At 38.9% G+C, this 26,595-nt stretch overlaps 1 protein-coding gene across 9 annotated transcripts in view; it reads right to left on the reverse strand.

Annotated features, from left to right (window-relative positions):
- The window catches only part of FHOD3 (formin homology 2 domain containing 3), a 374,952-nt gene that overhangs the window by 82,960 nt on the left and 265,397 nt on the right, over nucleotides 1–26,595 (reverse strand). For 5 of the 9 annotated variants that reach the window (XM_061369591.1, XM_061369598.1, XM_061369592.1 and 2 more), the window contains 4 exons: nucleotides 16,545–16,646; nucleotides 13,860–14,237; nucleotides 10,393–10,518; nucleotides 713–847 (listed from right to left, as the gene is read on the reverse strand). In XM_061369591.1, coding sequence (XP_061225575.1) covers nucleotides 713–847; nucleotides 10,393–10,518; nucleotides 13,860–14,237; nucleotides 16,545–16,646 — 741 coding nt within the window. The remainder of the gene's footprint in view (nucleotides 1–712; nucleotides 848–10,392; nucleotides 10,519–13,859; nucleotides 14,238–16,544; nucleotides 16,647–26,595) is intronic. The other 4 variants (XM_061369596.1, XM_061369595.1, XM_061369594.1 and 1 more) reach the window with 3 other exon arrangements.

Here is a 26,595-nt window from a genome sequence, read left to right on the forward strand (position 1 = left end):
TCCTTATATATCCTAAGCCCACAGTAGTCTTTGTTAATGCCTGTGAAGGGATTTTCAGGCACGGATTTAACAGGAGGAGTGGGCTTGTCTCTTACTATCCTCAGGCAGCATACACTGGGATTCCACAGCACACAACATATTCTCAAATGTGAAAATGGAGAATCCAGTATTTATCTGGGGCCTTTGTCTGGCCACAGCTTGAGCAATGATTTTGATAACTGCCTTCCGTCAGTTGTTGTTTCCAGGAAGGAAAGATGCATGTTCAGAAAAGTGAGAAAAAGTAGTTTAAAAACACTACCATACATCCCAAGACAGCAAAACAGTTTTACTTAGCAGAATCCAAAAAGTTGTCTCAGTGTTGTCCCTTCCTCCCTTTTAGATACCTTCCTCCCACTCTTCTGTCTTCAAACCCTATGCCTCACTGAGATTTACTCTGAGGAGTACCCTAGCTAATAAAACCTGGCCTCTGCAGATACCCACGTAGTATAACTGGCAAACACAAAGCTGTCCTCAAAAAAATTGCTGGTTTACTAAATGCTGGTTTATCATAATGTGTTCAATGTATCAGTTCTTAAGATACTTAGATCAAGAAAGGTATCTAAAGAGACACACAAACTATTCATCAATTCAATAATTTTCCAGTTGGATGTCTCAATGATTTAAAATCCATCACACATTAAAGCAACAGACTGACAACAAATTTGGTTCCTACTTGAACTTGTTTCTTTCTTCACGCTCTATCCTTTGCAACCTTTCTTCTCTCTCCTTCCGTCGTCTTTCTCTTTCTGCTGCCAAGGACTCCTGGTGCAGCCGAAAAGATGATGTAAGAAGACCACCCAAAGCTGGCCTGTAGAGAAGGAAGATCGGATTTCTCAGTGTCACTTTTATTGATTATACTGGCAAAAAAATGAGTAGCAATCATTCAGCACATAACATAATCCCAACCAACAGAATGACATAGCAATATTTATGTCTGTATGCTTCAAAGCACTGGCTAAATGTCTTCTTTTGAATTGATTTGAGATACTGTGGTGAGCTTAAGAATGACAGATAGGGTAGGCTTCTTAAATTGCTAAATTTCTGACAAACAAATAAAGTACATGTAAGAATTCTTCAGCCTATTTCAACTGCAATATTGTCTCATTTTTTCTTACTGTGTAAGGCCATTAACTGAAAAGCTAAAAGAAAGACTTATCTGCTGTCTAGCCTATATTTCTGTGTTTTTTTGCCATTTAGACCCATTCATTCTGCCCACACTGAACAGAAAGTTTACTGCCACCTGTGTTATGGCTGAGCAAGAATTAGTCTGAAAAGGGACTTTCTGTGCAGTCCTCTGACCATAACTACAAACTGGATGCTCCATGGTAGACTACTAGAATGAAAAAGGCTCAATGTTCCCATCAGCAATGTATACCAAACTTCCAGCTGCTGTTCAGGAGGCTGTTAAGATGCATGAGAGAAGATGAGTAAATGCCCAGTAAAAAAAAAGTGGAACTTTATTTTGGTCAGAAATGGTAGCCTTTACAGTAAAGGCTTCTCAAATATGTAGATTATTTTTTTTCTTTGAGATTAAATAGCTTCAAGTAGCAAATACACTTTTAAAAAGCTACATTTTTATTCACTTACAGTTTGGTCTTGACTTTTTACTGCAAGCACTTCTTTGGCTAGGAGAGTGGCTTCTCCCTTTCCCCAAACACGGTGGTATTGTACCACCAAGCTCTCACATGGCAACCAAGTGACCTCAGAGTAAATATGTCTTTCTTTCTGTCTCTTAGACAGGAAAAAACTGCATTGTACAGGGTAGCTTTATACAAACGTAAATGTATCCACACTGATTGAATTAGATTGATAAAATCAAAAAGACATAACTCATGCAGAGCGGTTTCTGTGCATTGTTGTAACATGAGTTTTGCAATGAAAGGATTAATAAGAGAAATATTGCCTTTTCTGAAAAGAAACTAAACCCAGTCTAAAGGAAGGTTCCCAAACCAGCAACACAAACCTGAATAATTTTTTGTTATTTTTAAGAACTCAGACCCTTTCCCTTATTTATTTACATGCCTATGACTGCACAATGTAGGCACTTAGTGCTATGGCACCAATTCACCAGTGAAAATAAGTACTGGAGAAGACAAAAACATAAATGCAAACCTATCTTCCCAGAGTGTCTATGTCTGTGCAAGCAGGAATGCCACAGAACATAGTTATTTCAGCCCCACTGGCAGTAAGGCAGTATGAGTATAATTTCAATAATTTCAATAAATTGAATTTCAATGTGTCATATCCCACCCGCATAAACATTACATAAGATGGTATAAAACTTGATATTCTGTAAGCCTCCCTGCTGGCGCTCCTCCAGAGCTACAGTATCAATGCTGGATCACACTCAAACCCATAAAAATCCATAATACGTCTCAGCACTAAGAAAAGCAAGAAAAAAATAAATCCTCAAGCCCCAACAGTCAAGTACGTGTGGTGAACTTTCCCTTGAACATATTTTACATTTATTTTAACTTTTGACCTTTTAGTGCATGTTGCAAGAGAAAGCTCTTGGCAGAAACAGTAGCACTCCTGTACTTAAGAGTCAAAAGCTAGCACTCCATCCCTGTGGTAGCATGAAAATACGTATCCATAAGGTTGAATATATCATCAGTAATTGCTCTTGGAAAGGGAAAACTACATAGTGCCTTCACATGAAGACTCTTGAGAATAAACTAGAAGAGATGGCAGAAAGAAGGTCCATCACACCTGTTCTGTGTATTTAACTTCCTATCCATCCTGACCCATCCCATCCAGCTTACCTGAAGTCTGCAAGCTCCATTTAGAGTCAAAGGAAGTTATGACATAATAAAACCTGAAGGAAAATTAAGGGGAAGGATGGGGTGATGCTGAGAGACCAAAAGAGTGACCAGTTCTGCACAGCATCTAGCAGGTTGGAAACCTTCAGCTCTGGCTAAGCTTTCTGGAGTTCCACAGTAAATACACATTCTTATCCAAGGGACTACAGGGGAATCACATGGAGATGTGCAGGTCAATCCTGCAGACAGGATTCTAACTTTACCGGTAGTATAATGTCTCTGCATGCCAAAACACCTTTTTTTGAGGTGTGATCTAGCAGTTTGGCTAACATCACTCACTTGGCTAAAATCTGCAGATGTATGAACAGCAGCCTCACAATCTAAATGAAAGTTCCACAGCCGTATAGCCAGAAAACAAGCCAATGTCTAAAAAACTGAAATGAATATCCATGCATCATACTAGTTTGCCACCTCTTGGGAACTAATGAAACCAATAATAATTAGACAAAACTTGATATTTCCCACTGGTTACTTTATGAAACTATATTTCAGCTGAGTTACAAGCTATAGTGCAGCGTGCACACACATACCTGATCCAACTAGTTTGCCCAAACACAGTCAGTTCTGGACTGCCAAATTGCATACAACAGTTTATTGAATGAAATGGTCAAAACTAACATTCAAAGCCACAAGAAAGTTCTGTTGAAACCAGTCATAATTGAACAGACAGGAATATGACCAACTGAATCCTTGCGTGGCACCAACTTCTTAGAACACCAATAGTCAGGGATTCTGTTTTCAGTCACATTTAGAAAAAGACAGGCACAGAAACAGAACTTCTATTGCTGAGTTAGTGCTTGCTTAGTGATTAAGACCCTGCAGTGTCCAGCCCATGCGACCGGACACATCTCCCCTTGGTGAAGACAACACCTCACACCAACTGCTGAGACAGTTTGCTTTGTGAAATCTCATAAACTCATAGCTTCACTGTTACTATTGAACTCTAGCTCAACTGGTATTTGGGTGCATCAATACTCTTTTTAATGTGAACTGAACATGTAAATGAGCAGATTTCAGTATCTAGTAAATTCTATCCTTAATTTTCTACTTGTGTATAAACTAAATCTGGAAGAAACAGGTGTCACTTTCAAACCTGTAAAACAGCCAAAATGAAAAGCAAGTGGTAAGAGGTGTTCTTCTAATACTCTAAACAATTTGAAAAAGGATTTGTCTATGTTTGGTTTGCCTTCAAAATCTGATTTTTTCTCTTTTTATTCCCCTGGCAATAATGCTTAAACATTCCCTTTTGCTGAACTCATATTTGAATTGCAAATGGCAGTGGGACTGGCCAAATCAGCTGGTAGGAAGGCCTGACCTGAGCCTTCAGGCAATTTTGGTGTTTTGATACTGTTAAAAGTGACAGTACCTTCAGGCCTCAGGAATATTTAAGTCTTATTGCCACAGGCTGCATTTTAAAATGGATAAGCAAGGAAAAGGCTAAAAAAAAATAAAATCTGGCATTGAATCAAAGCTGGTAAGAAATTTTAACAGAAAAGAGTATGTGACTATTCAATGAAAACATAATAGAGTGGTCACTCACAAGACGGCATTACAGCTAATACATGCCAGCATTTTAATGCTGGTGTCATATGTTACCAACTGGTAATATCAGCCATTTGTTCGATTCCACAAATACAATCCAGAAGGATGCTTACTCTGACTACTATTTTTAGTCTTGCAGAGAACACAATGCTATTAACAATGGACTGTTAATATAAAAATATTAACAAAAGCTTTCTTCTGCCTGCTGTTAAAACCAGCAAATGCCAAACAAGCTATGTTATTACAGTCATTCCAGAAAGAAAACACATGAGAAGAACACGTCTAATTCTGGAGATCTGTGAATATAGTTCCACATCATGACATTAGGACCTGGGGTGAAGCCAAAACATTGATTGTAGGCCAAGACATTTCTCAATCAAAATTCAGCTAACCTCATCTAATGCATTTAACACAGCAGTGTAATTAGTAGTAATCATTAGTAATCATTATTAAAAGCACAAGATCAGGGAGACACAAGATATGTTGCACTTTTTTGCAAGTGTTTGTAGTTTTCTGGCAATACACCCGTCACAGACTATATACTGTGATGGGGAATGTGTGACCTGAATTGCTCTGATCTTGTTGAAACTGATGAAATTATTTCATCTTACTCAAAGCCACTTTGTTCAGCAAAATTGTAATCATCAAATTCAAACGTTCTTCATTCGTGTTAACTCTCAAATGCTCTTCTTTTACTGCTGTGCTTTCCTCTTTTGAATTTTTAAAGTTTGCTAAATGGAAATGGACATCTATAGCAAGAATACACAATACAAATGAATATTTTTAGGAGCTATAAAAAAATTAACATGACTTACGAGAGGAAATCCCTTTAGGTCATAAGGTTAATATTCAGGATTTTCTTTAATATCGCAAGGGTCAGAACCATTAATAACCTTAATAAGGAATCACTAATTGCCCGTTTTTCCAAAGTGCTCCTGCCCCTGCAGTCATGTGAATGCTACAGAGAAGGAAAAACAGTCAGCAGCTCTTACTCAGGCCTTAAGTAACTCTAAATGTCTCTTGGCTTTAACAAAATAAATCCACTTTCCAACTTAGAAAGAGACAAAAGAGGAGGCAAAGTTGCCAAGAGCCATATTGCTTTTCACAGTTAAAGAAACTCTCTGTGTGTTATGTCTCCCTACATGACATGGCAAATTCAAAAGCATGTTGATATAAGATTTTGCAAACAGACTAAACATTACTTGAGGAATCTTTACAAAACTTCTCTTAAAAATAAACACAAAATTGAGAGATAAAACTACTGACTAATGCTTCCTCTGAGAAAGAAACTTGAGAATGACCAAGAGAAGACTGATTAATGTTAGACTTTTAACTGGCCTGAGGGGCTACACAAAATAAAGCTTATAGTGGGGCAGAGCTGTGCAGAGCCAGGGCAATGCCTGAGGACTTCCCACATACACGCTCCTCTCACAGCATTATGTGTACAGGTTTTGCACTGTGTTCCTGTCTTTCTCCAACCCACAGCTTCTCATGCTCATATGAATAACAGTTCACTTGGAAGTGGCTTGCAGAGCCTGCCCATGGAACCAGGCTAAGGTATGTGTCCCCTGAGCATCAGCACAGCACACTGCATGTTCAGCCAGCAACATGTTGCAATCAGAAACCACAATAAGGTTAAGCTTTCTGTTGAAATATATACAATCAAGAATACTGCTTGCACAGTAGTTCAACAAGCAGCTAAGGCAGTGTAAGCCAGCACTGCTTCCCAAAAAGTAAATCATCAAGGAATACCTGAGATCGCTCCTCCCCTAAAAATTTCAGCAGTAAAGTTGAGGCTTTTGCCCTGGGCTGCCATTATCAACTACTAAGCTATTCTTCCTCATTATGTCATTCAGAGTAAAAGGTGTGCTTGGCATTCACCACAACTAAAAATGGCCACTGTCTCTGGTATGAGAGCCCAGAGGGACCAGCCAGTGGTTGACACTAAATTCACAGTGGCTGGCCATGAGGACCCAGAAGTGGATCTTCGCACGCTGAACTTTCTGGTGTTTGATTTAACAGCTAGAGTAAGAGAATGGTGACCATGAAATCCTGCTCCCTTGGCACACAGTGCCCTGAGAAGACAGCTTTTCTACCAAGGCTAAGTGCACTACTGTTTGACTATTAAGCCCAGTGGGAACTGTCTCCTGGCAAATGCATTTGAAGAAATATAACTTGGCAAACACCAGCAGGATTTTTTTTCCACCAAAAGAATGAATTAAAGTTGGTGCTGAATTCATAAGCTCTTACCTTAGAAGTTAGACCCCTTCAGGGTCTCCTCTAACTATGGCCATGATCACCAATGCATACACTTCACCACCAAAAACACACTATGGGGGGGTGTGAAGCTTTGCAAGTAATGAGATTGCTGTCCAGCTACAGACAGCCCCAGGCTGCAGGTTTCAATTTGAGCGACCATCTTATATTCAGAGTCTGAGAAGACAATCTTTTTCTAAACAGAAATAGTCTATGTGTGAACACAAGCCATGGAAATAAAGAAGAGTCTTAAAATACCTTCTTCCCCTAGGCAGGGAAACAACTTAGAGGTACAGAAAAATGTTTTCTCCCTGGTGTGATGTAGCCATGTCTTGCTCTTCCCCTTTGTTGCCACAATTTATGAGGTTAAGAAACTGAGATAGACTTTTTATTTCTTCGTTAGGAACTGGGAGAGAGTTGATTAGTGATTTAAGTCATAGAGTGTGAGCGGTGTGTTTATGCAGTAAAGCAGTCTTTAGCAGTTGAAAACAGGAGGACTGGGTTATCCTTACACATTACGAACAACTTCCACATGCAGAGACATATGAGAGAACCAGTATCCGTTTTTTTCTCTCCCAGTGAAGAGCTGAACAGAAAGTGCCCTGCAATTTGGCCTACTTCAGCAGGATTCCTAAGGCTGCAATATGCACTTCAGAAACATGCCTCTCCACAGGGGACCCAGACAAATGAGAGAACACAACAGTATTGCAAGAAGTTGGCAAAGGCTGAAGCTGAATTCAGAAACCAAGGAACAGTCAAGTAAGCCTTTTCTTCCTCTATATACTCAGAAATATATATATTATGTGGATTTCAAAGAATAAAGTCTAGTTACTTTGCACTTAATTATACTGCTTTTGGATTCCCTACTGATCTTAGCCAAAGAAGGTTTTAAAAGTATGAACATCAAAATGTCAACCACACTGCTTCTTTCCACCTAAGTTCTACCTCTTATTTACATAAGCAAAATGCAGCCAAGAGGTTTGAAAGGCCTGCCAGGGTAACCGAGTGGAGCATGAATCATTTTGCTGGGCACTGCTCTAAATGATGCTTCTTCCTTCCTCCTCATTCTCGAAGGTCAGATAAACAGTACCAGGAACTGCATCTGAAGCTGTTCCCTGCATGATAAAAGACAGGAATCTTTCTGCAGAGGCTTTGGATAACTGTAATTGTTTACTGAAACCAGAAAACTCACCTTGGAGCTAACCATGTATATGCATCTGCTTCTTATCAAGTGTCTTCCTCCCTGCTTTTAACTATTTTTTGTGTTTGAATCCATGTAAATTTTTACCATGAAGAGGTAGGAAATAATGTTTACATAATCTAAGGGAAACACTGTTAAAAAAAGACTGTGAAAACTTCCACAATACTTTCCACTTACTAATTAGTGCCAAGCATTGTGTCATGCACTACACAGCCTACTCCAATGAGAAAAAACTATCCGTTGATCTATGTGTAGCATTTCTGCAATGCATGTCTTTCAGGACGATGAAATAAAAGGCTTCTGCCCTTCAAAGCAGTCACTCTATTAGAGCCTGCTGAACTATACAACAGCAATGGCAGTGTACTCAAAAAGAATAAGACCAAGACTTGATGCAAAAGGGCATCTGAACCTGAAAATTTGATTAACTTTCAAGAACTGCATCTATTCTGCAGGCAACATGCCTGTGGCGTACACACATATTTCATCTCGGAGACTAATGTACAAAAAGCATTGGGCTGTAACATCCCCCAAATACAAATATTCAGAAATCCTGGTAAGTTAAACTACCTTGAAGAGCAAGCTGCACATTCAAACAAGAGTGCAGATTTCTAATCGTGAGGTGGAAAGCGGTAAATGTGACCTGAAGGAAGGACAAAGATTCAACTCTGAGCACAGTTTTCAGACACTTGAAAAGTATGAGAGGTCTCATAGTTAAAGGCAGAGCTCTTTCCAGTCTCACACAGTAAAGCAGGAGTAGGTGTAATGGCTCGAAGATGCTGCTAGACAAACTGGCCTCAAAATATGAAATATTTTTCTAGCAGTGGTGTTGAACACAGGAATGTTTCCCGGGAGAATTCATGCACTGCCACTTGAAAATACAAGAAGGTACAGGGTCTTTCATTTAGCTTCTGTGAGACCCACAACAGCTGATTACAGAGCTCCCTTATGACCTGACTTTTGATGAATCTGTGAATGTTACAGCTCAGCTTCATTCTGTGAGGCCAAGCATTTTGGCTCCAAAGCAGCAACGCACTTATGCACATGCTGGAATGAAAGCTTGCTTCCTTTACTGGAGCAGGGCTAGAGAGATCAATCTCTTGCTGGACAGGCCCAATGATCTTTAGCCATCTCAATGTTTGACCACTTTGGGGTTTCTTTGCTGCAGCAGCAATCAGAAGCCTAAGATAGCAGAGGCTTGGAAACCTAAAACATCAAAAGCAGCAGGATACTTTAAATCCTTGCTTATCTTACATCTAATTTGATGAGGTAAAAGAGGTTGAAATGAGTTTTTTATTATGGTTTCACTATACAATAATGTAACTCAGATAAGGAGAGACAAATCGAGGCAAGTTATTCTAAGAAGATGAGCAAATGAAAAACAATGCCTTTATCCAAGGATAAACTTAATGTAATTACTCACTTGAAAAATAGGGATTAAATCAATACCTCATGGCTACAAATACAAGCATGCTGGAATGGTCTACAATGAGTAGTAGACTGGAAAGAATGTGAGGCATTAGGTAGCCTCAAACATATACACACAAGCACATATAGGCATATGTTCTATAAACATGTAGAAATAATAATAATAAAAAAGAATAAAAATTAACTGTAATACAGAGAAAGGCTCCTGAAAAAGCCCCCAGTTCTAAAAAAAGGGTGGGAGATGGTATTTTTATGAATTAGAGGCCAAGTCAGGAACAAACAATCCAAACCCCATCTGGTCTAACCGGAAATTATTTAATTATTAACTAAAAACTTCTACCTTTCCTCCTTAAACTCAGCATGGCATCCTTTGAAGCCATCATTTACTTTCAAGTTGTAACACTGAATTCATTTCTGATGGTCCAAATCTCTAGTCAAGAATTTCCTTCATATATCCATAACATTTTCCTATCTTCTATCACTAGCACCTTACACAATTCCAAAGAGTATTCTGATTCTTTTATATACTACTTTTTTGCTGTTGATGTGGTGTGTGTCCCTCCACCTGTTGCTGTTTATTTTGTTTTTGGTTTTCCCCAAAACCAGTTATCATGGAGCTGATAGCTGCTGGGTTACTGTGAGTTTGCCTTATTTACAGCAAGAAACGTTTTGCCCTTGACAAAATGCAATTAGATGTGTCATGTATTTTAAAAGAAGGACAAAATTATGGCCTAGGCACATTTCTAAGATTTTATAGCTGATTTAAGATGATAGAAGTGAAAACAGATCTGTCTGAATTTATTTATTTTTTTAATGGAAAGAAGTAAAATGTGCTTTAATTCACCTTTTAATACTTAGAACAGGGTACATGTGAAACAACTCTGTTTTACTGATTGAAGTGAAAGAAGCAGAAGTGGGGCAGAAAAACATCCAGCCTTTAACATCAGGTCAGAGAAAGGCTTAGTGGGACATGAACACATCTAGATTTTCATCCATTTTCTTTCCAATGTTAGAAAAGATCTGGCTAGAAGATATTTCCAATAAACATTCAGAACACTTCTCTCCTGTATATAAAGAAACTGTTGTGAAAACACTGATTAATTTACAAACCTGTCAGATTTGGTCTCCTGAGGTGGTGAGAGAGTTGTCCCATAACGAGAAGTGGGTGTTGCAGGGGCACTCACACCAGAGTAAGGTCGTGGAGAAGAGTAAGAGCTGCTGCCATAGCTATTGTATCTGAAAGGTGGGAAGGAAGATAGGAGAAAGGGAGAGACAGAAAGAATCCATCAGCAAGCAGATATGCAATAGTAAATCCCCTTGTTAGGGGACGGCAGTGATTACATACCCCAGAATTTCTTACACCTGCACCTTCTGAAAATATTGCTTTAATCCCAGCTTCAGAATATGCAACCTATCATCTCACTTTAGTATCAACTATATCACGGACATACTTAATTCACACAGTGAGTTATTGGTATGGAAAAAAATGAGCGATTATAGTGGTCGTCTCAATTGACAACTCAGAACAGGAATAATTACATCACTACTCTGTTACTCGAAATTATTAGCTGCTTTGGGAGCTGATACCCAGCTATTAGAAAAAGGATCAAACCAGTCCAAGTCAGCAGTATTCATAGGTAGTGATATTAAGGAAAACAGCAGTATTCCCTAGACATGATCTGAACATGGACACCCATTGTTTGACAATGTTTGCATTATAAAGGGAAAGCATCCACGTTCTTTTCAATTAAAGCAGGCAATATTTTCTTTCCCCTCCCCCAGTATTTCATAGTTTATGTGTCATTTCTTACAATACCTGTAAAAAATTACCACCATGGTTAAAAAGGCATACCTCTGGAAGCCATTCCCTCCATTAAAAAAACCCCACCCTAGTCTTCTTGACTTTAAGCTTGCTTATCAAAGAGAAATTGTTTCCACAACTCCTGGAACGACCACCTCCCTGGAGTCCCTTGTGTCAATGTTTTCACCCTGGCTACCGTACTGAATAGAAAAGGCAGTCGTGTTGCGTTGCTGTGACTTTTAACCATCATACTTACATAGGAAGTCAAGAGAGATTCCTGATTTGGGAAAATGTTAACTTTTCTATTCACACGATATTCAAACAATACTGTTTTTCACATGGACAGCATATGATGCTCTGTAGGTGAGTACTCCGCAAGGCCAACTTACCCAAACATCAAAATTCACTTCAGGAAAAGGAGCAACATAATTTTTCTGATTACAGCTCACAAGATATAATATACCCTTCTTCACTGTATCTTTGCTCAGCTGCTTCTTTTCTCATACACATCACCACTCAGTAATTTCAGCCATCAAATTTCTTTGAAAACACTGGTTAGTTTCCTTCAGCTCCATTTAGCACACTCATCTAGCCATGCAAAAATTCATTCAAAGTTTCAAGCTTCATTCCTTAGGGTACAACAGCATTGCTGCCTGCCAAGGCTCATGTTAAAATCAAAGCAGATTTCAGTTAGGGGGTTTTATAATGGAAGTAATCAGCCTTTAGAGAACATGCTGCCTTCGGCAACAATTCCCAGTTCAGGTTTTAGAAAACACCTTACCACCACCATCTGTTTTTGGGACACCATGTTGGCTGCCCAGGAACAGAAGAACAGTTTTGGAAAAAAAACACTAATATTCACATTTCTGAGCTACAAAAGGAATTTTGCAGGAAATAATTGCCCTCCTGGCATTCCTGCCCACTGTCCAGTGGCCCTGTGGAAGTCTGTGTAGATGGACAGCATGGGGCTTCTCTGGTAGCACAGACCTGGCATGGGTCTTCTGTATTCTGGCTATGCCAGTACTGAGTGAGCGATGAGAAAACTCTGCTGTCCTGACAACAACTCTGAGCTCATTTGGTATGTTCCTGACACTAACAGAAACCTCGATTTCCATTTCAATCAACTGAAAGGAAACCTTATCAACCATTACATTTGCCTTTCTTCTCCTCTTCCCCACGAAAAAGCTGAAACAGCTTTTTTCAGAAGAAAAAAGAATCCTTTTTCAGACTGATTTCAATTAGTCCAAAGATAACTCTCATTCAAATGGAGAGAACATAACTTCTATGGACTCAGACTACAAGTATTAACAAAATCAAACTCCGATGGACTAGCCTGGACATGCCATCACTAAGTATCAAATTTATAGGGAGACAAATGCTGGAAGAGTAGCAAGGCAAAATAAGCACACCAGGTAAGTCAGTATTCTGTACACAATGTTTATCTTTCTAACCTTCCTCTGATAGTGGTTATCACTTCAACTTTCCCTTGTCTCACAAACCGATGCAGATGCAATAGACTTGTCCCAGGATATTTCACTCTGGAGAAACCCCGGGCATTTGCCTTTTATGAACACATTACTGCCCAAATTGTGCAAGCTTTGCTCTCCTGTTTCTCCAGATAACCCCGGCACAATCCTCCCCCACATCATGTCCTCGATCCTATGTGGTAACTGGAAGAACAAGGATGGGCAGAGTTAAAAAAACATCACTGCAGAAATACTAAATATTGCAGGAACGGGAGCTATTGCAGGAACATGAGGTATCTAGAAATCTACTCTAAAAAATATAAAGCAGCAATGAGAGCAATAAATGGGTGCGGAGGCCTAAGGGAAAATTGCACTAATGCAGGAAAATGTAAATTTAGAGGAAGCCCAGAATTCAAGCTGCAGGTAAGGCAAGATGTGCAAACTAAGTCCCTTGCCAACATCTACTTGGATTTACAGGCTTTCCAGCAAAATGAAAAAAAAAAGGCACAAAACACACACCTATCAAAAGAGAAAGATAAAAAATTAAAAGGATCAGAGGAATCAAAATGTTTGTTCACATGCAGAAATTCAGAAGGACTGTTGGAGAGAGGAAGAAATAAATACACTCATAAAATACGTGTACCTTTTCAGCACGTAATTAAAAAAGCTCTGACCATTGGGAAAGACAGCTAAAAATCATCAACCTCTTTTTAAGGTTATTCTTTAGCATCATAGAACTGAGCATATGTTGGAGCAAAAACTGTCTATTCTAAGTGCTATATTCTCTTTATGGGGTTTAATCTACTTCTTTTATTACAAGCATGAGTTGAAATTGCACATGACAGGGATATGCACTCTAATCTAACAACAAATTCGGGATCTGGCAGTTCAGTCTTTGAAGCCAGGATTTCACCCCTGAATTCCAACTGCTGATCTGATCTCTGTTGGTTTTATAGCAGAAAAGCTCCATTAATTTTCATGAAATAATGCCTGCAAATTACATTGTTGTAAATGAGAGCAAAATGGTGCTCCTTTCTGTGATCTTCCAAATCACAGGTTATTTATCTACTGCTGTATAAAGGAAGCCAGAATACTTATTAACCGTAGACCTTTAAGAGGAGTAAAATGAAATGAAGGCAACAAAGGCAAGGGAAGAATATCAATCATGTTAAAATACAGGCTTACAGGACTAAAACTAATACAGTATGCTCTGGAAATAATACAACACAGAGTGCATTATTACCACTATAAAACTCTGGAAAGGTGTTATTCATTTATCTAAAAATTAATGTCAGCTGTATAAAATCTACCTGTTTTCCCTTATCACTTCTGCTTCCTTTTCCTTCACAGATGCTGGAGTCTCTTCAAAGTCATACGAGAAGAGGTGAAAAGGAGTATGTGGTACATAAGGTAATTTCTCCACCGTTGGAGATGCCTTTGGAGTAATGGATGCTGATGAATTTTGGGAAGAACTTAGCAATGCTGCTGCAGGTGAAGGTGGTGATGAAAGGACAGAATTATGATGAGAGACAGATGAGTCAGGCACAAAAGAGGAGCTGCTAGGAGAGCTCTTTGCTCTAGAGCAGGAGGGAGGCCTCTCAGCTGGAGAAATGGCACTGGAGATGGCTGAAGAATCAGAACACTGTGAGAGGTTTTCATTCACAGCCTCCCATGCACCTGGGACCCCACTGCAGGAGGAAAACATTGTGAGAAAGGGAAGGGAGGGAGACAAAAATGGGGAAAAGAGAGATCAATAGATAGTACCACTTGGAGGAAAAACCCTAAAGTCAAGGAGAGTCAGAGAAACAAAAGCTTCCAAAACTTAGACAATCATCTCTTTTTAAATAAAGAAAACTCACACCTTTGTATGCCAGTGGGATTCTTCTTGGAGATGGAAATACTGAGGAATGGAAGAAATTCAGCTTAAAGAGAAGGAAGGGATTTAACCCACAGACTTCAGAACTAATTTTCATGAACCTTTAAACAACCATTTTCTGAATGATTTTCAAGTATTTCAAGTTAGGTTGTAAGCACTGCCAGAGCAGTTCAAAGCAGTTTCAACACACTGGAGAACATGGTCCACAGAGTATAGATGCTTCAAGATACAATCTGCATGCCTGCCTCTTGAAGGCCAGATATCTGATTATCATCCTCCCTGGGGAGCTGGTATTTTTACTAAAAACGCTCATCCACCAAAGATGAAAATAAAAACATATTCAATCAGCATTGTTCTTGCAAAATTAAGGTTTAGGATTATTTCAAAAGCAATGCCTTACCAGATCATTTGTCTAGGTATGAACGCACTAATTTCTCTGAGTGTCAGCATCCCATTGTTAGTGACTTGAAGAGCTGCATCAAGTGCAACAGAAAACACATCTGCTTTGCTCTAGTGAAGGCAGGTGCTGGTGAGTGACAGAAACAGCTAGGCATGTGAAAAGCCATGGGATCTGAAGTCTGAGATATCTGTTTTCACTAGCATCTCCAGCATAAATGCTGTGCATGAGCTCTGGGCTGGATCACTTGCAGGTGGCTGATTTCATTCTCACCTCTGCAATCCATCTACAGGCATGCAAAGCATGGCCCTTATCTGAGGATTGTGGGTTTGGCACAGCATATGCAACAAAAACATAATACATGTTATACACATGAGGATATTATGAATTTATTCATCAGGTATATACCAGGTAATCATTCTCAGAACAGAAACACCATGGGCAATCTGGAAACCTTCCTGTATTGCACCAGCTGTGCATGACAGGAGTCACTGAAGCCAGGTTAGTCCTACCAATCCTGACAGCATCTAACACAAACAACCAGGGTGCAGATCATTTTTGTTATTCTATAGTGATAATGAAAGGAGTATTTAGAAAAGCCATGGGAATATCACCCACTTATCTCAAAGTGACTGTTCTTTTAAAAGATCAATAAGCTAAAAGCACATCACACCCTTTATACAACTCTTCCTTTTTTTTTTTTTTGTTTTTAACAGTATTTTAGTATGTTCATGTGATCTAATAATAAGGTCTGCCTTAGCTTTGACTGTTAAGAATTGGTTTTGAGGAAATTATCACTTAATTTCAAAATTTCAGGCAGCCATTGGCAAGATTTGCAGACTGGAAGACACTAATAACAGCAGTACAGTATTTTCTTTGGAATTTGCACATTAAACAGTTTCCTTTCTCCCCTCCATGCTGTACAGCGTCTGCATGAATGTGGTTTATTTAAAACAAAAAAATCCAGTTTCATTTGCCGAGTTGCAAAGCCAAACAATTTAACCTAAATCAAACGGCTGTCTGGAAGAAAGAACATATTTTCTTTCTTCCAATTTATTAGGATAAAGTTGCCAGATGCCAAAGCCATATATACCTCAGAAATAAGTGGAAAATTTGACATTAGAATACTTTTTTGAGAGGTGGTTTGTTTATATCCATATATACACAAATAGGCAGGTATGTATAAAATGATATTTATGTATCTACCAGCTTTCTGTCAAAGTAATTATTTCCTATTAAAACATGAACAAAATTGATAAAAATCATAGGCAGCATTCAAAAAAATGTCACTTTTCTTCATAGTGACAGGTATTGTTAATAAGGTGGTATCATGAATCTAGGGATGCAAACCTAAGAAACCAAACAGCTACCTCAGCAAAGAGGTTTCAGTTTCACCATTGCCTTAACTGAAAAGATAAACTTAATTCATGCTTAGAAGTCCTGCTTTCAGCTAAATCTTTTAAGATTTGTAAGCATTACTCATTTTGTACACAGGAAGTGACTGGAGACAATTCTTACTGCATGGAGCCTATATAATTAAACATTTTTCCATGAACACACACACCAACAAAGCTTTAATTTGCAGAAATATATCCTTGTGGGGTGGGCCTTAACAGGTGACATAGGAATGTGAGTGAAAGGCAGATGCTGCTGCACACGGTGCTGGTGAGTTCATGCTAGAGCCCAAGGAAAAGGTGGAGGGACAATGCTGAACCCCAGTACCTGGCTTTGACCTGCCTAGAGGCCTCTTCCTCCCCCTCATCCTCAGTATTGGGTTCTGTGACTGGCTGTTCTTCTTCCTCCTCTTCATATTCTTCCTCCTCTCTGAGGTCAGACCAAGTAAAGAAGCATGCAGTTGGATGGAAAGAGAGAAGGTGGAAGAGAAAACAACATGAGTCCCCAGAAAAGGAAATGCAATGGAGTTAGAAATGGAAGGAAGGCATGGCAAGGAGGGGGCAGTTATGGCCATCCTATGTTAGACAAAAAGCCATGTAAAACCTCCTGCTAATTATTTGTTGGTGCGAGGTTAGCTACAAATACAAAATTCTTATCCTTTCCCCTATTTACATTTTTCATTGTGAGTTTTTAAGACCCCAAGGATGCCATTGTTTTTTCTTGAGCTTGCTTCCATTTGCTGCTGCACTACCTGCAGAGACATTAATGGAAACATTCATGACAGTACCACCTCGTTAGCCATTAGGCTATGCCTGTTTGGCTTAAAGGACAGTACATGTGCTGGCATGGAAGAACTGGCACTGAGCATCACGCTTTCTAAATAAACACAAATAAAACATTCCCGTTAAGCAACTGATAGGTCAAATGGAAAACAAAACAGGGTGAATCATTAAGTTAGAAGCAACAGAGACACAAAATCAGTTCAGGACTATTTGCAAATAGCAATATTTAAATTATTGATGCCAGGAAATGGATTACTTCAGTAAAGAATAGTTAGTATGGTCAAAGCAGGCTTTGGTTCAGCAGTAATTCTGGCAGAGGGGAATTTTATGGAGGCGTAAAGCCTCCATAACCTACAAACCACACAAGTAAAAAAGAAAACTGTATTAAAACAAAAAAGGCTACCCTTTCTGCTTCTCTTCATTTATGCTTTTTCCTTCTCAAACAAACAGACTCATGGAAGATTTAGAGAATATTCTCCTTTGGACTTATTTTGCATTTGCAGTTGATCCAGTTCTCCACTTGATACAACAATGTATACCACTAGGTTATGCTCCAGGCAAAAAATGATACATACAAACATCATTAAAGTTTGTAAGACACCCATATTCCTTGCATTTTCCTGAAAGCTGGTTTTCTTTTCCCTAATTTTGAAGGGATTCTCTGTGCATTTTTCTTCCCATTTAGAATTAGTTTCTGTGTCATAAGAATAATGAATAGTGATCAATGAGATCATGAACTCATGATGTAAAGGGTCAACCCAAAATTTGTTGCATTTGTATGGAGTTAGTTATGAAATAATCAGGAAAATGGCAGCACCTGGAACTTTTCCAACACTCTGGCAAACATATACAAGGGTTTTCATCCACAACCCTTTCAACCATTCCTAAGGCATCGCAGTGGCACAACTATCTCAGCATCTCTCCTTCTCCCTGTCCTCTCCACAAATATATACCTCCTCTACAGAGACACTTCCCAACTTCTACACATGGAAGAAAAAATGGAGCTGACCAGGGAGCATTCACATCATCCCTTCTCCTTACAAGTGAGCAGCTCAAGACTATTTTTGTTATTCTTTCATGTAAAGGGCAAACATCTGCATCTGCCAGTCTTATAGCAATTACATTGACTGAATAACTCATGAAGATCTGTGAGATCACGGTTCTCTGATAAGACCACAATGCATCTTATAATGCTGACAGCATGCCTATTACTTACAGGAAGAAGAATGGCCCTGTTATTACTGTGTTTTAAGCTCCAACCAGGTTTCCAAATTGATGATGTCAAATTCCTCACTGACCTCAACTGTCTCAAAATGCTCAAAATTGTAAGTGAAATACTTATCTGATATGGAGGATCTCATAAATTTGGAAGGGTTCTTTGAGATTTTATTTGTTCACACAAGTGCATGGTAGTAAGGTCAGGAGTTTATACAATACTGGTTGAACTGGGAACCACCAAATTATAACTGCGCTGAACAGAAAGAGAAGTTGAAAAGAAAAAAGCATCCAGAACCAAAAGGATTCAGCTCACATTTAAGGACCACTTCATAACACAGTATCATCAGGTCCCTAAGCTGACAGCTGCCAGGTTAGCAACCCATCCTGGGTATTTTCCTTGAGATTTTGCCATCCTATTTTTATATCTTGTGTTTATAACCCTGAACCCACAGTCTCAAGTCTTGATATCAAGTCTTTCATATACCAGCAGTGAAAGCTGTTCCCTTCCCCACCTTTCAGAGTTTTCATAATCAGTGTCTATCAGATTAGGATCTTTAATTGGTGCCTGAAGGCCCAAATCTACTTTTTCTATACAGTCTATTTCCCTAGAACCAGCTGAAGCTTGGAACTAAACAGGGGCTTACTATTCTAATTTTAGGCATCTATTTTTTAAAATGCTGAGCTTCTGTCTAGAAAGAGTACAGCTGCCAAGGGAACCACATATCAAATACTACAGGTATGCAGTAATCAATTAAAATACACCCTTCTAGGGTTTCTTATTGCTGTGCAAAGTATTGCTCTAATCCATCACTGGGAAAAAGAGATTCCCATACAATTACCTTAATTATCAATATGAGCACACTCTAAGTTAAATCTACATAAAATGGCCTTCATAAAATTGGGAAATATTACCAGTGTCTCACAAAAAACTTACTGTACCTTACCCTGGAAGAGCTAGTTGTCTGCAAAAAGTCTTGAAAAACAAGCAGGTTTTAGAAGTAGAACAGAAACATCCATACAAGCCCAGGTTAACAGTTGAAAAACAAATCAGGAAATGGAGCCGTGATATATCAACTTCCAGAGCTCTCAATGACATAAGCACTAGCATTCCCTTAAAGCATATGCATATGCTTGCACTAGCATATATTTAAGGGACCTTAGCTTTTTACATAAATGCTTCTTTCTGGTAAGCTGTGCAATACATTCATGTGCTGATATTTTAATCTTTAAGTCAGTTACTGGACTGAAACTTGTTATAACCTGAAGACCAGTTTGGGACCTGTAAGGTTTTGGTTTCAGTCTATAGGTAGAGACACACTTGGCCTATGAGAAGCAGAACTTCGACCAGGAGGTGATTTGACCTACGTGGAGCTGAATGGAATGTTTACCCCTTGTCCTCCTTCATGATGGGTCGTGAACTATTAATAATGTCACATGAAGGAAATACTTTTGTCTGCTGTGATGTTTATCTGCAATTTCATCTCAGGAAGCAAAAATGAAGAGTCTGCTTCTCAGATGTTATGACTTGCTGGCCTCTAAAGGATCAGATCAAGACTAACAGCCCCTTAATTTGTATATTATTTGAGAATATTATATTTCAAAAGAACTATGCGTGTGCAGAAACCCTGTGTGGCAGACTTGTTTCAACAGTTTATAATCAGACATTGACACGACCAGCATGGGCACTGTTTAAAAGCTGAATATTTTGTTGGAAGTTAATCTCTTACTGGTTTTTGCACATATATCTGAACTGTGGATAATAACAAATAAAACTGAATTAACTGAGTGGGTCCTAAGAACGGAGCGTATGCAAATCACGCAACCCTCTACTGCTAGGAGCTCATGGGAGTACACCAAGCATTAGAGTGACACAGCTATTAGAGTGACTGACTTGGTGGATTGGCACTTCCAAGGCTGCCAACAGTAGACAGCAGTGCCTGCTTGACAAGAGCCAGCTGCTGAGATTTGAGATGGAAAAGATAATGAAATTTAGTTTATGTACTCCTGACCCCAAAAGAGGACCTCTCTAATCACCTGACAGCTTTTCTTATGAAAGGCTGGAAATTAACTAGTACTTTTGCACCCTTAGGAACAGTGAAGTGGCTCTGTGCATCCATTGCCTTACCTTACTTAACTGGTGGATTAATTTCAGAGATTCCAGCAAAATCATTCTTCTGTCAGGCCAAGGACTCTTTCCTCAAATCATCCTGAATTCTAGACCAGAAGCTTAATAGAAGCTTTGATTGAAAAGCTTTATTCCTCTTCCTCCGCAAATATTAATTCTAGCAGGACAGCAGGCAATTGCTTGGAAAAGGCAGGAGTGGGCTCCACATGTGCTGACTGCAGAGGTGACTGGTGCTGTGCACAGAGGCAGCACACTCCCCAGCATGGGGAAAACAATTTGGTCACGAGAAACTTCCACAATGGAAATAAGTGTGTGCTTGCAAGAGATGCTCAATGCTTGGAAAGTCCTCTTTCAACAGCTAAACTCACAGTTTCAGACACCTGGCCTCTCCCCAGAAAGTGGATCAGATGCAGATCAGAGGAGAGGGGGGAGCTTACAAGCAGGAATCAAGTGTGCTACTCTTAAATTGAACAGACACAACCACAGACTGATGAAAGGAAATTATAATCAAGGGACTTATCCACAGGTTTAGCTGAGTGTAGGGGCAAAATCCAAAAACCATATACTAATGGCATTAAGCACTCTGAAGACAGCAACTCTCACTCTCACAAGTACCCAGAACACCAAGAAAAGCTCTCCATCTTACTGGTCACTAGAGCTGAACAATATTGTGCAGTCTCTGTCCTCTCCAGGCTCTCCCTAACCTTTTGCCTTTGCAGAGTTTTGAGGAAGACAGCCTGAAAAAACCTCTGGCTTGCTTTCTATTTTGTAACCCAGAAACACAAATTTCTCACTTCCACCCCCTCCTCTCACCACCCCCCCAAAAAAAACCCACCCAAATTCAAACTAAACAAACCCACAATAAAAATCCCCAAAGGTACAGCCATTAGAAAAATCAAAGGCTGTGCTAAAGCAACAAAAAACCCCCAAAGACAGAAAACAAGCCTGAGCGGAGAAACCCATTCTGCTCTGGTTGGTATCAAAGGAAATTCTTAAAGTGTAAGATATGCTTTAAATCATTTTAATTCACGAAGAATTCGACCACTAATGTTTGAATATAGAACACTAAAAAAAGTGATGGTCTGTGCCATAATTAGGCTACCAATGTTTTTGTCTGCACATACAATGCGCATAAAAGTTAATTCATGAGATGAGAGCACATTAAAGTGTCTCCCATTTGGTACGATGCCAATTTGTGTAGGGCTCATTTAATCATTACTAAAGTCTTACTAAATATTTCCTTTTTAATTTTGCAGGTTATTAGACAAGGCCCTAAGTGTACTTCTGAGCCGTTTGTGACCATCCAAAGAATTATAGAGAAATTGCCAAAAAAGTGAATGCATGACTTCAGTGAAAAAAGGGTCCTAGGAGTTATGCAGTGACTTAGAAATGAAAGGACTGGGGAACTATAACACCATTGACCATTAATTCCACACTCTCTGAAAATCACCTTATGCATTCTTAATTACTGATGAGGAATTTTCTCTCTCTCTTTTTGTAATTAAGTCACGTGCTTTTCAGTTTGTTTTCCTTAAATTACTTTCAGCTACACTTTCACTGCCTTTCAGTGGAGCAGCTCCCGACTAGGAGGCCTACAGGCCACATTTGGTGAAGTTAGACCACCATTAGCCGTTCCACAACAGTATTCTAAATGAAATACTACTATTTATCGCACAATTTTTTCTTTCAAGGTTTTGTGCCCCCTTTCAAACCTGTGTTACCTCTTTCACAACACTTTGAAAGCTGCTTCCCTGAACCCGTCACAGGTGAACAAACAGAAAATGAAAAATGTTCCATCAAAGAGAGATCTTTACAAGTCACAGTAGATGTAATTTTGTTTTCTTTTTCAATTGCTTGCCATTGTCCTTAATTTATGAGTGAATTTCTACTTTCACAGGTTAAACAGCACAGTTCATAGTGAAATTCCTAAGTCCTTGTAAAGCAAACAGATGCTTTGGTACACTTCTGCTGCTTCACCTTTTCTTCTACCCTAGCTGCCAAAACAGATTCCACTAGTCTTTCATGTGAAAGCCAAAAGTGGCAAAAATTTAAATTTATCATTTATTATTCTGTATAAAGATAGAGCAATATACTTTCCTCCTCTATTAAAAACAAAGCTAAAGAAACCACCTATCAACTCCCCTGCTCATTTCCATTCCACTGCTACATGTGATAGACCACTGTAGTTGGTGCAATTATGTGAAGATGCAAATACATTAAATCATATGGATAATAACTTGCTTGCAAAGCCTCAAAAGTGGGCCTTCTGAACTGAAGAGAAAATAATATGTGCAATTACAAAGGTCAAAAAGCAAATTATCCTGGTGATTCTGCCCTAAATAAAGAAAAATGTTAAGAAAATATGTTGAGGAAATGACAAATAACGTGAAGTATGTGTATTGACTATGCCTTTTTATTATGTGGTTCTCGAGGTTGCTGTTATTTTCTTATCCTTTAAATATGATCACTAACAACATTTCACGCCTAAATAATATCTAGATAATGCCTCCACACCTGTTTCATTGCTGCAGTTGGTTTATTTAGGACACATCAAAGCCGAGTAAGAGCAGAGTCTTGCTTTGGCAAGGCTTTGCAAAGACTTCAAGAATCTCAACTCTCTGATCATTGAACAGCATCGCTGTTTTTGCATTTGCATGAGCAGAAAGGTAAAGAAACAAAATCATGATGTAGAGAGACTTTGGGAGCAATAAATACCAAAACATACAGAAAGAGAGAAGAAACGGTGTTTTCAGAGCTTGGAACTGCATATTGGTTGACACTTGAAGGTCACTGTGATTGCCCCTTACTTCAAAGGGAAGGATCAGGAAATGGCATCCTGCCAAACTGCTGTCTTTTTTTCCCCTCTCATCACAAGGTATATGTAAAAAAAAACAAACCCACTTTCCTGGCCTCAGAGGATCATGTTTACAAATACTGGGAACATACAGTGGAGGTAAATTTTCTATGGCACGTATAGTCCAGTGCATAAGACATTAACATGGGCCTCCAGAGAAATGCATTCACATCCTGGTTTGACATTATATTTCCTCAGGTAGTTCACCAAAGCTACAAACACAGTGGAAAAAAAAAAGTAAAAAACCATTAGGCTAAGTCATGCTGTGCTTTGGTTTGCCATGCAGCTATCACCTCATTTAAGTTTCAGTGCTTTCTTCATTCCTCTTGAAATTCAAACTGGGAAAATCTACCATTGCCTTTACACCAATATACAGTGCTGTCAATTGGATTCTGCACATATACCAAGTGTAAAACATTACCTTTCAGCAAGACCCACTGCCAGCAAAAAGTACCCCTACTACAAAACCTTACGTTTCTACAGAGACATTTTAATTCAGATTAAAAGTGCTTATATCAACCTGAGACAGGATTAGGACTTATAACTCCAAGCAATATGGAAAGTACTAAAATGAGCTAAAATAAAATAAAATAAAATAAACCCCACCCACAACTGTAACCAACACTTTGATTTATAGCTAAAGTATTTACATAATAAAAACATTTCACACAGTGTAGTGGAAAACCATCAGAACTTGAAAAGGCACGACAAAACCCAGAATTTTGGCCACAGTAAATGCTATGAAAAAAATCAAAGATCAGTTACGGTTCGGGATGCTTGAAAACAAGGAAAATCATAACAATAAAAAAAAAAACTCTTAGCTGTATTTTGGACAAACCACCCCTGCAGGCCTGGCTCTACATGAAGCAATTTGAATAATCAGTTAATGGGGCATAATAGCCAGGCTAAGGTCTCTGCTGTTGGTTGTTAGAAACTTGTCAGGAATCTGAAGTTAAACAGAAAAAATGCTTAGCATCAGAGGCTCAGCTGTGTTCATTGTTTTCTGGTAAAACCAAAATAACGTCACAATCTCTTCCTGCATCATGACAATCCTCAAGTATCAGAAACATGTATTTTCTAACAAACAGATCCTTACGACTTCTCAGCACAGCTTTCCTTTATATAGACAATAATTTTCCAATCCACACTGTAAAGGGTGTGAAAACCCCTGAGCCCAGTGTCCAGCAATGTTCAATGGCACTGTGTCCAGCCAGCTGTGAAATTTGCAGAAAACTTTGGAATTCCCTGTGCTACTCTTTGCTCAGAGGAAGAGTCGTAACAGCCTTCCAGGCAGGACTCTTAACAAAAGCACAGTTATTGGGTACATAAATCCCTGCTGTGGTTTTGCTCTTCTGCTGCTGTTTTCCTTATCACCACAGTTCTGAAGGTTAAGTTTCTTCACACTGAAAAAAGTGGAAGCCTCAGGTGAACCTGGACAGTTGGTCTTCCTCATACCTTTTTAGCCCCATGGTCTAAAAAAAAAAAGATAGCTTTTGAAATCCAGATTTGGTCACTGATTCAAGATACATGCCCTGCTCTGATGTGTTCTTAACAAGAAAGTCAGTTCTTCCACTTGTTAGGTTTCAGACACAGGAATGCTGACAAGTTGTAACCAAGGCCTTATTGTCTCTAGATGAACATGTATAGTGTTACATGCTCAATCTTAGAAATTATTCTGTGATTTTTGATGATAGAAAGCAAATCAAAGCTATGAAAAAGCAGAAGAAAACAGAGCCTAGCAAAGTGAGGTAGATATCTAATCCTAGCTATTCAAAACTTTATAAACCTCAGTCTTCAATTGCAACTAATTCCACAAAGCTTTAACACAGCTATTCATTCAAATGTTGGTATGAGGCATCAGTTTAAATCTCATAGATGGGGAAGGTCATTGTGCAGTACTGAAGAAAGGGAAATGCACAGCAAAATGTGAAATATGTTAATTCAAAAACTCAGAGAAGTACTTGCTTCTGGTCTGCAAGTATAGGGCTCCTGCAAAGTACCTGTTCAGTGTCAAGACAGTGCTGAGAACTTCAGAATTACCTGCCTTCTACTCCCCTGAAGCCAGACATGACAAGACTGAAAGACAGCCAATTTGTTCTTTAATGCTTATATAGCCAGAAATCACTGCATACAATAACACTATCGATCTAGTGCAAATTCCATGCCACTCCTTACATTTTTCCCTGACTCTATCCATTGTGAGGTTGGAAAAAACTAGCTTTACTTTAAAAAGAAAAAAAAACAAACAAACACAAACCAAAACCATGGAAGGATTTGTTTAAAAGACTACCACTTAACAAACAGCATGCTAGACCACAGACTGAGAGCACTCAGTTTGGACCAGGGCAGAAAACCTGAGGAGATGCCATCAGTAAAACATTTAAAACATCATGTTAACAGGACTGACATCCCCCACCAGGCTTTTTGGTGCTCTATGCCATCATGGTAAAAGAAAGATGTTTTGAGCAAAGCAAACCTGCTGGTGGTCAGGACTGGCATTTTAAAGTACCCTGCAGCAGCTACATGACTTAAACCAACCTTCAGCCTTTCTTAGTCAGGAGTTGTTATCAACTTATTTATTTAGTAATGGACATATAAGACTGCGTTTCAGTCTCCATGAAAACTATTTTAACACAAAGCATATTTGGGTCCTTATTTGTTTTGAACCGCAGGCAAAAAAGCAATACATATAGTTTGAAAGAAGGTTGCCAAATGGATGAAAAAGGCCTGCAAGTCTTCCTTTTGGTTGCCCTTAGCATTTACGGTCAACTTTTCCCAGCTCAAAACCCAAAGTCTGCTCTCAATTAGCTTGGCATAGATCAGAGCAGCTCCACTGAGTTCAGACAGCTTTTCTGGATACAGAGCATTGTGAGACAGAACAGAATTTGGCCAATATTGTCCTTTTTTGTTTTACCGGCACCATGGATTTTAGCCTTTTTGGAAGACCTATCAGTTGACACAAAGCAGATGACTGTGGACAACCTGTTTGATGTGGTAAACAAAAGCAAAGTAACTGCCAAACCAGCTGACAGAGTTAGAAAGAAAAGAAACATGAACACTGTGGGAAGGAGAATGTTGAGGAAGAACTCGAACCTTCCTTCTACTGATTTTGGTAGTGAAGTCCAAAAATAACCAAGAATATTGCCCTAAATAAAATTTAGTACAGTATAAGAGTGTGACTTTAATCTGTAAGCATGTCCATCAGAAGCAATTCCACTGAACTTGATGGTGCTGATCCACTGTAAAACCAGACACAGACATATACAACCACATACAAAGTTTAGATACCAGGAGGAGAAACACAGTATGATTATCATATTAATATAGTTAAATGTTTCTTATTGGTAAATAAAATGTAGTGAAGGAATAAAGAGACTGAAACCCATTTTACAGACTATT

This window comes from Neopsephotus bourkii, unplaced genomic scaffold (assembly GCF_033783945.1).
Source record: "Neopsephotus bourkii isolate Nb327-2 ecotype Australia unplaced genomic scaffold, CSIRO-AGI_Nbou_v1 NB_1508, whole genome shotgun sequence".
Taxonomy (NCBI): Eukaryota; Metazoa; Chordata; class Aves; order Psittaciformes; family Psittacidae; genus Neopsephotus; species Neopsephotus bourkii.